The sequence below is a fragment of the Urocampus carinirostris genome, chromosome 19 (genome assembly GCF_059441175.1).
Source record: "Urocampus carinirostris isolate Australia breed hairy pipefish chromosome 19, RoL_Ucar_1.0, whole genome shotgun sequence".
Classification (NCBI taxonomy): Eukaryota; Metazoa; Chordata; class Actinopteri; order Syngnathiformes; family Syngnathidae; genus Urocampus; species Urocampus carinirostris.
Window position 1 is genome coordinate 21,337,777 of NC_142367.1, and position 12,567 is coordinate 21,350,343.

The window sequence follows — 12,567 nt, forward strand, 5'->3', positions numbered from 1 at the left end:
CATGTTAGGCCAATGTGCTAACCACTGCACTATATTCAAATCATTATCCAGTACATACCAACACCAGTTACTAAGTAAGGATGGGTTCGTTGGTTGGATCCCATAAGTATTAGGGTCATAGGGGCATCATTTCCTGTGGTGTGTTTTAGGCAAGTACAGCTTGGTGGCGCCCATCCCTCTCCAGGCCAAAGGAGGGGTACCCAAAATGTATTGGCCGACAGTATGTCACAGTTTTTGGCCCGATAGGGAAAATATACCCGATAACTAGTCGTCAACTGCTGCCAAACTGAAATATTCAATCAGCTGACACTGCTTGTTAGAAAGATTATGTATAATACTTGTTATGTAGTAGTAACAGCAATACTTGGTCTCCTACATATCAGTATTCGCAAGGGATGGGAGAGCTTAAGATCAGTCGCATGGCTCTGCATGTGTCCAGGCTGTTGTGATTGCACGTGCTTCTGAATTTTAGCCAGTGCAGTGCATTGAGTTTTTTTTTTTGAGAATGTTGAATAAAATCAAAATCAAAGCGGCGCTGCCGCGAGCGGCAGCCTTTCCAGCGGCTCCTTGTTAATTCGCACTTTTTGTGATTTATTGTTTTAATGTCTGCTTCTATCTTTGGTGTTCTTCGTCCTGTTTGACAACTACACTTTGGATTACTTTCTATCCTATCGTTATGGGTTTTAACGCACAAAAATGCGCTTATTCAAGGAATCAACTCTTTGCCCTGAAGAATTCTCGTGCCGGCGTGATGGGGGGCCTATCGTGGATGGAGAGCCGGAGCTAGCTAAGCGGCTAGCGGCGTTATATGTCTTCGGTACCGTCTATAATCATGGAAAATGTGAACTCTCTACCAAATAGGACCGACGAACTGGTTGTGCTGGTGAAAAACATCAAAGCGTACAAGGAGTGCAGTTTGCTGTGTTTTACGGAAACGTGGCTCACGTCTAGTATCCCGGACACTAACGTGTAGCTACCCGGAGCTATCCAGAGCTACCCGGCTTCTGCGCTGTTAGAGAGAGACACAAAAGCCTGCGGGAAGCGGAAAGGAGGTGGACTCGCTAACACGAGGTGGAGTATCCCTGGGCACGCCATCTGCTGCAGGGACGTCGAACTTTTGGACTAGCGTGTGACGTCGTCCACTCCGCTGTGGCTAAACTACAACACAGCACTCCGAGGGCATCCTGTTAATCTGTTCATAAACAACAAAGGAGACTGCTGGAAATGTGAATTTCCCTACGGGGATGAATAAAGTATCTATCGATCTATCTATCTAATAAATATTGACTTTTTCCGCTAATTGATTAAGAGTGAAAGCTGTGAACACAGTCTGCAAACAAGTGTCTTAGTCTAAATCCTAATCACTGCACGTGTAACTTTTCTTTACTAGACATTTCCCCGCTGATTTTTAGAAAAAAATAAGAAAAGGACTTGAATGAGTTCATTTATATGGCTGTTTAAGCCTGCAGCTTGAAATTTTTCATAAATGTGGCGATGCAGCTCTGTAGTCTGGAATTTACAGAGTATTCGTAACCCGACTAGTCCCGGGATTCAAAACCGAATGTTGCGGACTCACAATGTCCCTCTTCGGGCTCAGAGTTAGACGTTGTTCCGTCGCTCAGTCCCGACTCATCCGACACGTCCGATGAACTCCCAAACGGGAGGTCGTCGCTGGCGTCGAAATACTCGGCCGTCGACTCCGCCACGGAGGGAGCCCTTTGAGACGGACGCCTCCCTGCTCCTATCTGTGAAATATCAAAGAGCGGATGGAACTATTGCGCGCTCGGAGGGGTTTTCGTAGGGTTTCACCTCTTCTCCGAGGAGCTGGTGGACGTTGTTGTTTTCCCACACTTCCAGTAGCTTCTGCCTCTCCTGGCTCAGAGACTGGTGGACCGTTTGGAGTGTAGCCAGCACTGGAGATCCGGAGAAAGTATACAATTTTATACTCAGTTATTCAGCTAAACTTCACTCTATCTAAAATGAATATGTTTATTTTATCTTAAACTCAAGCGTTCAACTATACAGTACATCATTTCAAGAGTTACCCAAGATAACCCTACCATGAAGAAAGAAATATACAGTATCTAGTATGTTATTTTAATAATCTGTATAATAAAATTACATTTTTTAGCAATATTTAAGTTATTTGAAAAATATGATTAACAAATATTTGTTAAACAAAATATATAAATCACTAGCAACCACAACTATCCGTATCAGTATCTCGGGAATTATCATTTTATCATTTTAAATACTAGTTTTCTTATTTTATGGTTAATCTGTGAATAATATTTTTATTAAAAATAATGAAAACATTGCAAATTTGTTATATTTCCTGTATGATTTTATTCGTCCAAATTAATGAATTAATTTTCAGTGTAAAATCAGAAAAATAATACAATATCATAATGAGCAAAACTAATATCAAATAATTAGAAATAAATATTAATATTCATTATTCACTGTTTTTTCTAATATTTTTTTTTCTAATACTAATAGTAAGAAGAAAAATAACACCTAAAATGAATAAGATTTCATTTTATCATTTCAAATATTAGTTTTCTTATTTTTCATTTATTTTCTATAAATAATGTTTTAATAAAAATGAGGAAAATACTTTAAAGTAAAAAAAGAATAAAAGTTATATCACCTATGTATGTTTTTTTTTACATTGTTAACCTATTTTCAGAGTAAAAAAATAAAAAATAATGTGAAAAATTGAAATGGGAAATAATAATTAATAATATGATAATAATCATTAAAATTGCCTCCTATGCCTCCTATGATGTCTATACAGTGGAACCTCGCTAGTTCGCGGTTCCACTTTTGCGGGTTCAGAGCTTCGCAGGTCTAAAAAATAGACCTTACCTTCTCAATAAAAGCATTTATTGACTTGACGCTATTGAGCGCGAGCTTATGTCAACTGAGGACACAGTGTGGACACTCTTATTGTGAAGGGGAGGGGGAGGCCCTGACACAATGCCTAGTCATGATGAGTTACCGCTTCGCTCACCCCCCCTCTTTTAACTCCTCCCACCTCACCCCCTTCTTATGTGGCGCTCAGTTTATCATGGAGGTACTCGGCGACGCGACGTAAGTATATTCTCTTCTGTCACATTTCATCAAGTTTGACTTTATTATACCAAAAGCGAGCGGTTGTTTGTACTACCTAAACACGGCTAATTGTGTGTGGTCTCGTGTATTTGTTGTAGAAGACGTTAGGTATGTTGTTATTGTCAGAAGGTAGCTCTCTCACTTTCTTTAAAATGAACACAGACCATTTTTTTAACTGTTGTTTCCCAAAACGCTTCACAAACACTCGTCAAATATCACATTTTCACTGTTTTTAATTTCAATATGTAACCGGTAGTGTTAACAAGCGAAATAAACTGCGATGGCTGCATGTGGTTGAGAGCGGTTAATACAATCATACTGAATGGTTCGTAGTGGTTTCGCCGCAGTCCTTTTTCGTGTACATACATATTTTATAGTTTTTTTTTTTTGTTATAACATGAATTTCACTCCCTCTCTCACTCTACCCATATTCTATATGGTGTACTGTATACAGGGGGTATACTGTATATCTGTATACGTTTTTTTAAGCATTTTTGAAGGGGCGCTTCGCGGATTTTCAGTTTTCGCGGGTGGTCTTGGTCCCCATTAACCGTGATAACCGAGGGATTACTGTATTTAATATGATATTATCTTAAAGGGGAGGGGCGCAATAATTTCAGTTTGAAGCCTGAAATATGGCAATATGTCAAATAGTTATGGGGGGGGCAATAGTTTTGCAATACCTCGCAGCGACACGGCACAGATGTCTTGCTGGATCTTCTTTCCTTCTGCCGAAGATCCGCCATTGAGCGGGGCCAGCTGAGAATAGACGTAGTCCGGGATGGACGGAACGGATGCTCCGAAGTGGGTGGAGCCACTCAGGGGGCCGGAGGACAACTGAACAAAACTCAATTTGAGGACTCGGAAAACAGGAACTAGTCGGCAGCACGACGGTCAACGTGTTTCCATTTCGAAATCTTTTTTTTTTTTTTCGTTTCTTTGGGTTGCTAAAAGGAGCGGAGCTAGACCATGAGTGGTTTTTAATGGCCAACACGGAACACAATCACAAAACTACGTGCATCTTAGGCTCCGCCCACGATATCTAAAAAAACTCACCGATTTTGTCATCCTACGAACAGGCTTTTGGAATGAAAACATTCAAAAGAAAAAAAATCCTGTTTGGACTATTATACTATGTAAAAAATGGATTCAAGTGAAATTACGCACAGTAGACCCCGGGATACGTCGTCCCCGCCCTACGACGTTTTGTGATATGTACAGCAAATGATTTCATATCAAATTCGAGGTCTTTGTGTATGTGACAAGATACAGCTCTAAGCTCTAAGATGACTGTCTTCTATCAGTTGACATCATTCAAAATGCTGTTCCGCTACTGGTTTGCGTCCCGCATCATGAAAATACAATAATATGTTCGGCTGAACTACCTCCCACAATGCCTTTCTCTAATTTCTGCTGTATTGATCCGTGTTCAAAGTTTGCACTGATGCTTAAAGAAGAAGAAAAACATGATAACCATGGAAAAGGGAACACAAATTGCTACCATTGCTAAGTTGCATGGCCAAAACCGATCCTCAATCTGAACTATTATCAAAAATAAGGAGACAATTCGTGCAAGTTTTTAAAATGTGTTGCATTAATCCGCCATCACTGTCTCCTCCCCCCCTCAGCATCCTCCCACCACTCTACTGCACCAGCTCAAATCCCATTACAACAAATGTAAAACAATTTTCATTTAACCGTTTTATGTACCATATTATCCGGACCATAAGGCACACCTAAAAACACCAAATTTGGCACAAATCTAATATAATCTATAATCCAGCGCACCCTATAGACCAGAAAATAGGATACATTAAATTAAAAATGCATAATTAGCATGAATTGCTTCTACATTCTGTTCTATTTACAAATTATTCAATTAAATTCGGTGATACCAGATTTCCTGGATGGTGCGTCTTGTACCCCAGAAAATATTGTATTTTTATTTATGTCATTCAATAATATACACATATATATAAGAGGCATAGGTGCCACCAGGCTGTACTTTCCCAAGACACACAACAGGAAATGGTGCCCCCTTGGTGTCTGTAGTGCAGTGGTTAGTTTATTCACCTAACACGCTTAATGTCCCTGGTTTAAGCCCGGGTGGAAACATGTTTACTTGGAGAAAGATGGACACCATCAGGCTGTACTTGCCCAAGACACACCACAGGAAATAGTACCCCTAACACCCTAGTGGTTAAGGGATTCAACTAATATTTAGTGTGTCCGTACTGCAGTGGTGAGTTTATTCACCTAACACGCTTAAAGTCCCTGGTTCAAGACCGGGTGGAAACATGTGTTTACCCGGAGAAAGATGGGCACCACCAGGCTGTACTTGCCCAAGACACACCACAGGAAACGGTGCCCCTACAAGCCTATTGGTGAAGGGATCCAACCAACCAACCCATCCTTACTTAGTAACTGGTGTTGGTATGTGATTTGAATATAGTGCAGTGGTTAGCACATTTACCTAACACGCGAAAGGTCCCCGGTTTGGGTGGAAACATGTTGGCCTGGAGAGGGATGGGCGTCACCAGGCTGTATTTGCCCAAGAAACAGCGCAGGATGTGGTGCCCCTATGACGCTATTGTTTAAAGATTACGGGAAGGGACTATAGTTTTGTGTTTCCGTAGTGCAGTGGTTAGAGCATTCGCTTAGCACGCGAGGGGTTTCCGGTTCGAGACCGTGTGGAAACATATGTTAGCCTGGAGAGGGATGGGCGCCACCAGGCTGTATTTGCCCAAGAGACAGCGCAGGAAGTGGTGCCCCTATGACGCTAGTGGTTAAGAGGTTAAGGGAAGGGACTAGTTTTGTGTTTCCGTAGTGCAGTGGTTAGAACATTCGCTTAGCACACAGAAGGTCTCCGGTTTGAGAACGGGTGGGAACATATGTTGGCCTGGAGAAGGATGAGCTTATCAGGCTGTATTTGCCCAAGAGACAGCGCAGGATGTGGTGCCCCTATGACGCTATTGTTTAAAGATTACGGGAAGGGACTATAGTTTTGTGTTTCCGTAGTGCAGTGGTTAGAGCATTCGCTTAGCACGTGAGGGGTTTCCGGTTCGAGACCGTGTGGAAACATATGTTAGCCTGGAGAGGGATGGGCGCCACCAGGCTGTATTTGCCCAAGAGACAGCGCAGGAAGTGGTGCCCCTATGACGCTAGTGGTTAAGAGGTTAAGGGAAGGGACTAGTTTTGTGTTTCCGTAGTGCAGTGGTTAGAACATTCGCTTAGCACACAAAAGGTCTCCGGTTTGAGAACGGGTGGAAACATATGGCCTGGAGCGGGATGGGCGCCACCAGGCTGTATTTGCCCGAGAAACACCACAGGAAGTGGTGCCCTTACAACCATATTGATCAAGGGATTATGGGAAAGTATTATAGTTTTGTGTTTCTGTCGTACAGTGGTTAGAACATTTGCTTAGCACGCGAAAGGTCTGGTAGAAAAATGTGTTGGAGAAGGATGAACATTCCAGGCAGTACTTGCCCAAGAAACACCACGGGAAATGGTGCCCGTATGGCCCTAGTGGTCAAGAGATTAAGGGAAGGTACTCAGTTTTGTGTCCTGTAGTCCAATTGTTTGAACATTTGCTTAGCACGCGACGGGTCGCCAGTTCGAGGACGGCTGGAAACATATGTTGGCCTGGAGAGGGATGAGCTTACCAGGCCGTATATGCCCAAGACGCACCACAGGAAATGGTGCCCCTACGACGCTCGTGGTTAAGAGAATTAGGGAAGGGACTAGTCGAGACCAGGCGAAAACATGTTTTTGCTCTTTTCCAGGGATTTAAAATGCAATAGATAATAACAGCTAAACTCAGACTAATATCGTATCCCGGTGGTCTACTCAAATGGATGAAAAATGCCCCAAATTCTTCTTCAATGAGTGAGTCCTTACCATTCCAAGGGCTTCCACTCTGGATAAGGTCCTAGAATGACCCCAAACCTTCCCCGGCTTTTGCTTTTTGGGCTTCTCCAACGAAAGATTCTTCAAACACACACACAAAAACAATAGATTATTTTTTGTATGATAAATAAATGATAAAGGAGTCACCTGTGAGCTGATGATTCGTTGCAGTTCTCCGTTTGAGAAGGTCTGTCCCGCTTCCAGTATCTGCAGCCTCTGGATCATCCGGTTCAGTTCGGAAAGGTCCAAAGTGCAACGATTTAGTTCTGGAAACACGCAGGAGAAGGTAAAGTATCTGCTTATGGTATTGACTCATTCACTGTCATTGATGGCGACATACACTGCCATTCAAAAGTTTTGGGGTCAGTCTGAAAATTTGGTATTTTCCCCCCCCAAAAAACGTTCACTTTTATTTATTAAATGAGTTGTCCAATGTTTGTTCTTTGGCCTATATCTCTTTTATTTGCCATTCCTCAGATATTACTTTTCTTTGCCATTTTGCCTTGAAGGCCAGCATCTCGGAGATGCCTCTTCACAGAAGATGTTGATACCAGTGTTTTGCGGCTAGTTGTGGATTATTGGAGTCGAGCTTGACATAAGGAGAACACTTAAGTTTAAAACGGGAAATTCCAGGCTTGTTTCTCCCGAGTGTAAATGTCAATGAACGTTATTGTTAATCGCCTTGGGCTGCCAAGTAATAACATTCTTCTTGGCGTGGAACACGCGGTCAAGCCGACCCCAACGAGTTCTTGGAAATTGTGTAACTGTGGAAAATTGAAAGAGGCCGAAAACATTCTGTCTGATAGCGTGCATTTTGAGATAAACACGTAAGTCATCGCGAGGGGGACGTGCTAAGTAATACGAGATGTTGTCTGAGGATATAAAAAGCCAATTGTCTCTTAGACGAATGAGATCTCTGTTTTGTACGCTGATGAAAATAAATAAACAAGCTCTCCCTCTCCTGCCAAGACTTCTCCCTGCATCTTTTTTTACATATTTTGGGGCGAGGCAATAAGGTCTGCTCCGAAACTAGTGTTCAACCAAACTTCTAGTTGAAGACCTATCAGGCTTCTATTTCTCAAACTAAAGACTTTAATGTATTTGTCCTCCCAGTTACTCAGGTTTGAGCCTGTTGGGGAGCAGTACCCACCGTTGTAGAAGATCTTCAGTTCTTAAAACACGAATACATTTCCCATGAAAGTTTTGAGAGTTAATCAAACCCACAAATGTGATTCTCCGGATACTAGCCAAGCTCAAAGAAAGGTCAGTTTTACAGCTTCACTAACCAGCTAAACTGTTTTTCGCTCTGCTCACCGCATAGCACAAGGGTTTTCTAATAATCCGATAGCCTTTAAATGCAATTAGTAAACACTATCGACTATTAGAACATTGGAGTGTTTGTTGCTGGAAATTGGCCTCTAAAAACCTATGTATACATTGTATTTTTGATATTTTCTTGCTTGTGTTTTTTCTTTTCAAATCTCCGGGAAAAAAAAATCTGAAAAGAATAAAGGTTTGACAGGTTCAAAGCCCATGGCATATTATAAGAGACCCATCCCCAAAATAACTCAATCATGCAAACATATTAGCATATCTATTTTATAAGAATCATTCGTTAATCCATTGAGAAAACATTGTTTGACGATATATACGGTATTTTATGATTTCTGAGATTAAGTGTGAGAAGCGTTTTTTCTCGTGAGACTCCGGAAAAAGACTGAGACTCTGAAAAAATCCTGAAATTTGGAGCTAAAATAGTCATTTACCATGTTAAGAATGTATAGGATGTGTTTCATGTCCTTTTAAAAAAAAATAAGGCTGTTTTGAAGTTATATACTATTTTATAAGCTGTTTTGTTCCACTTATACCCAGGGTGCTTGTCCTGAGTTTGATCTCAGCCTTGAGTCAACTTTTTAGAAGGATGTCGTAAAACGCCTGTGCTTTGGAACGTTTTCCTTTGTTTTGGTCTGTGCCATCTGGTCTGTGCAGATGGCGGTGATTTGTCACTTTGCCTGGGGGGAGTTAGTATGTGTATGTCGTGCCCCATTCTGTCCAGAGGGTGATGACCTATCACCCTTCTCCCAAGCTTCAAAGTACTACTGGGAAATTGGCATCAACGACGGCGCGGACCAATCAGCCAGAGGCTTGGTCATGGGGCGTGAATATTTCATCGCCATGTGTCATAAAAGTGGGCAACCCGGAAGCCCCCTTTGTGTTTCTACACACGATTGTAATTGGCAAGGACGAGAGATCCGATGTGTTTAACTCTTTGATTCGGCTCAATAAATTAATATGTGGACTATACTCGTCTCACTAATTTTTGGGCATGCTCCAACTGGAAGGGTTCGGAGTCAGATTTCAGTTTAAGAAATGTTAAAACCTTACAGTTTCTAAGCAAAACCAAGGTTTTGAACGGTAGTGTACGTCAATGGCATTTACTCATTCCCCGCCGCTGACGACAACGGACGTCACTGGCAGAGAAGGAGTCCATGCGATTTCCTACGGTAGAGTCGTGAACTCCGAAGGACCTTGAGTACACGTGTCGGGAGGCGGATTTTGCCGTAGCCAATCAGACACTTTGCTGTCGACGGCTGCCTTGGCGGAGGTCTGCGGCGGGAACCTCAGCCGTCCGCTTTCGTCGGGCGCTAGCGTTAGCGGGTGTCCGTTGTTGACGCCGTGTCCCGGGAAGACAGTCTCGTTTTTTTTATACGAACGGTGCGCCTGCAGCTTGGTCACCCAGATGTAGAAGAGCTCATGGCTTTTTGCCTTAGGGTGTAAAAACCGTACGTCAATCGGACAATAAGTCAATAAGACTGGGGTTTTTTTTACCTTCATGTGATAGAGAATATCCCCGGCATCCAGGTCGATCCGGTTGGACTTTTTGTTGATGGACATGACGGCACTGCTGATGTCCAGAGAGCCTTGCACTCTTCCTATAGACACCTGTTAGCAGTTTTTGTTAGTTTTGAGAAATCACATCAAGTCAAGTATTTATTGGCACAAACGCTCCCCTACTTACGAACATTTGAGTTACGAAAAAGGGTAGATACAAACTTTTTTTCAGGATGTCGGAAAATATCCCGACATTGCTGTAAGTTAGATTTTGTATTGTGTCAACTTTTTCCGAGTACAGGACAGTACGGTAGTGCTTCTTTTCGCCACTACCGGCGTGTGGCGCTGTGAGAGCTCACCCAGTATCCACCCCGAAGAAAAAACTCGGCTTCCTTTTCCTAGTTTGTGTGTAAACATTCTATACTGTATCGCCAACTTTGAAACTTTTATTGTTTAATATCTCGTGTCTCCATTTAATATGGTTGGTGTAAAGTGTAAAGAAGGGCGAGCTATTTCATTTGAAATGAAAGTGGAATAAGAAAGCTTGATGCTGTTGAGAAAATGGTCGGCCACTTTTTACCTCTTGAAGCGCATCTTCAAAGAGTAAGTTAAACTCAAAGAACTATTTTAAGTCTGTATTGCATGTTTACCCTAGAGTGCCATGTATAATTTCCCATTTTTAAGTCTTGGTTTCATGTTTATCCTACATATAACTTCCTATTTTAAGTCTTTGTTGCATGTTTACCCAAGAGTGCCGTGTATAGTTTCGTATTTTAAGTCTTGGTTTCATGTTTATTCTAGAGTGCTTCGTATAATTTCCTATTTCAAGTCTTGGTTTCATGTTTATCCTAGAGTGTCACGTATAATTTTCTATTTTAAGTCGGTATTGCATGTTCATCCTAAAGTTCTACGTTTAATTTCCTATTTTAAGTCTTTATTGCATGTTTATTCTAGAGTGCCCCGTATAATTTCCTATTTTTAAGTCTTGGTTTCATGTTTCTCCTAGAGTGCCATGTAAAATTTACCTATTTTAAGTCTATATTGCGTGTTTATCCTAGATTGCTACGTATAATTTCCCATTTTAAGTCTTTATTGCATGTTTATCCTAGAGTGCCGCGTATAATTTCCTATTTTAAGTCTGTATTGCATGTTTATCCTCGGGTACCAATTATAATTTCCTATTTTTAAGTCTTGGTTTCATGTTTATCCTAGATTGCTACGTATAAAATCCTATTTTAAGACTTTATTGCATGTTCATCCTAAAGTTCTTCGTATAATTTCCTATTTTAAGTCTGTTTTGCATGTTTATCCTATTGTTCTACGTATAATTTCCCATTTTAAGTCTTGGTTTCATGTTTATCCTAGAGTGCCATGTATAATTTCCTATTTTGAGTCTATATTGCGTGTTAATCCCAAAGTTCTATGTAGAGTTTCCTGTTTTAAGTCTGCATTGCATGTTCATCTTAAAGCTCAACGTATAACTTCCTATTTTAAGTCTGTATTGCATGTTTATCCTAGAGTGCCACGTATAATCTCTTTGTAAACAAAGATCACTAAGAAAATTCTAATTCTAACATTATCGTTGTTTTTTAAGAGGATATCTATTTATATCACATGCACTTACATCTTGCTGATTTTTGCAGTATCTCAAAATTCCTCCCTCGAGTACAAAGTATCGCTGTAAGAAAAAAAAAACTAAGTTCATATTTGCTGGACATTTTGGAAAAAAAAAAAAGCCTTTACCTTGTGCCATCCTTTAAGAGGCCACTTCCTCCTCTTGAGAAGATAACCCTCACAGATGCCTGGAGCACTCATCTCCAACGTAAGTTCCCCTGCAGCGCTCGTTTCTACTTGGACATCCTCGACCACTTCCCAGTCTTTGATGAGCTGAGAAGAAAAAGATGCCCGTTTTGAAATAAAGTAACGAGGTTTTTGGGTCGGGTCCTCACCTGTCGCGAGTGTCGAGACGAGAGCGTGCTGCTGCTCCTGGAGTGGGGCCCTTTGGTCCACGTGGGGGACGACTTCTCCAGGCCGCTGGCCAGCGATTGGCTTCGATTGAGGACCGAGCCATGGGAAATCATCGTGGAGCCCTTACGATCTCACGCCAATACACTGACATGGGGAACAACGATGTGTTTTATGGATGAGGTACGGAATTTGGAGCTTCTCTACACGCTGATGCCATCTTCTGGCTTGTGTCGTTATTGCAGCTTCTGTCAAGTTCCTTATCTCGCGCATGCAAGTACAAGCATTTACTAGATGTGTTCAAATAAATCCCTTTTCCCATCTGGGGCGGTAGAGTTGTTGTCTTGGAACCAAAACGGTCGCAGGTTCGATTCCCGGGTTAAATGTCAAAGTGTCCTGACATTGAACTCCTAAAGTCCCCGACATGCAGGTGGACACCTTGCATGGCTGACTCCCCCATTGGGGTGCAAGTGTGTGTGTGAATGAGTAAAGTCTGAAGAATATTGTGAGGCACTAGAGATAGATAGATGTCTAGATAGATAGATGTCTAGATGTCTAGATAGATAGATGGATGTCTAGATAGATAGAGATAGATGTCTAGATAGATAGAGATAGATCGATCTCTTGATGTTTAGATAGATGCCTAGATAGATAGATAGATATCTAGATAGATAGATGTCTAGATAGATGTCTAGAGAGAGAGAGAGAGAGAGAGAGAGAGAGAGAGATAGATAGATAGATAGATAGATA

The 12,567-nt window shown here is 41.6% G+C and overlaps 1 protein-coding gene across 1 annotated transcript in view; it reads right to left on the reverse strand.

Annotated features, from left to right (window-relative positions):
* The window catches only part of osbpl7 (oxysterol binding protein-like 7), a 33,385-nt gene that overhangs the window by 15,170 nt on the left and 5,648 nt on the right, over nt 1-12,567 (reverse strand). The window contains exons 2-12 of the mRNA XM_088323729.1: nt 11,802-11,964; nt 11,596-11,739; nt 11,477-11,530; nt 9,850-9,963; nt 9,549-9,786; nt 7,168-7,286; nt 7,012-7,101; nt 4,171-4,194; nt 3,798-3,951; nt 1,810-1,913; nt 1,577-1,745 (exon numbers count right to left, since the gene is read on the reverse strand). Of these exons, the coding sequence (XP_088179855.1) occupies nt 1,577-1,745; nt 1,810-1,913; nt 3,798-3,951; nt 4,171-4,194; nt 7,012-7,101; nt 7,168-7,286; nt 9,549-9,786; nt 9,850-9,963; nt 11,477-11,530; nt 11,596-11,739; nt 11,802-11,933 (1,342 nt within the window). The 5' untranslated portion in view covers nt 11,934-11,964. The remainder of the gene's footprint in view (nt 1-1,576; nt 1,746-1,809; nt 1,914-3,797; nt 3,952-4,170; nt 4,195-7,011; nt 7,102-7,167; nt 7,287-9,548; nt 9,787-9,849; nt 9,964-11,476; nt 11,531-11,595; nt 11,740-11,801; nt 11,965-12,567) is intronic.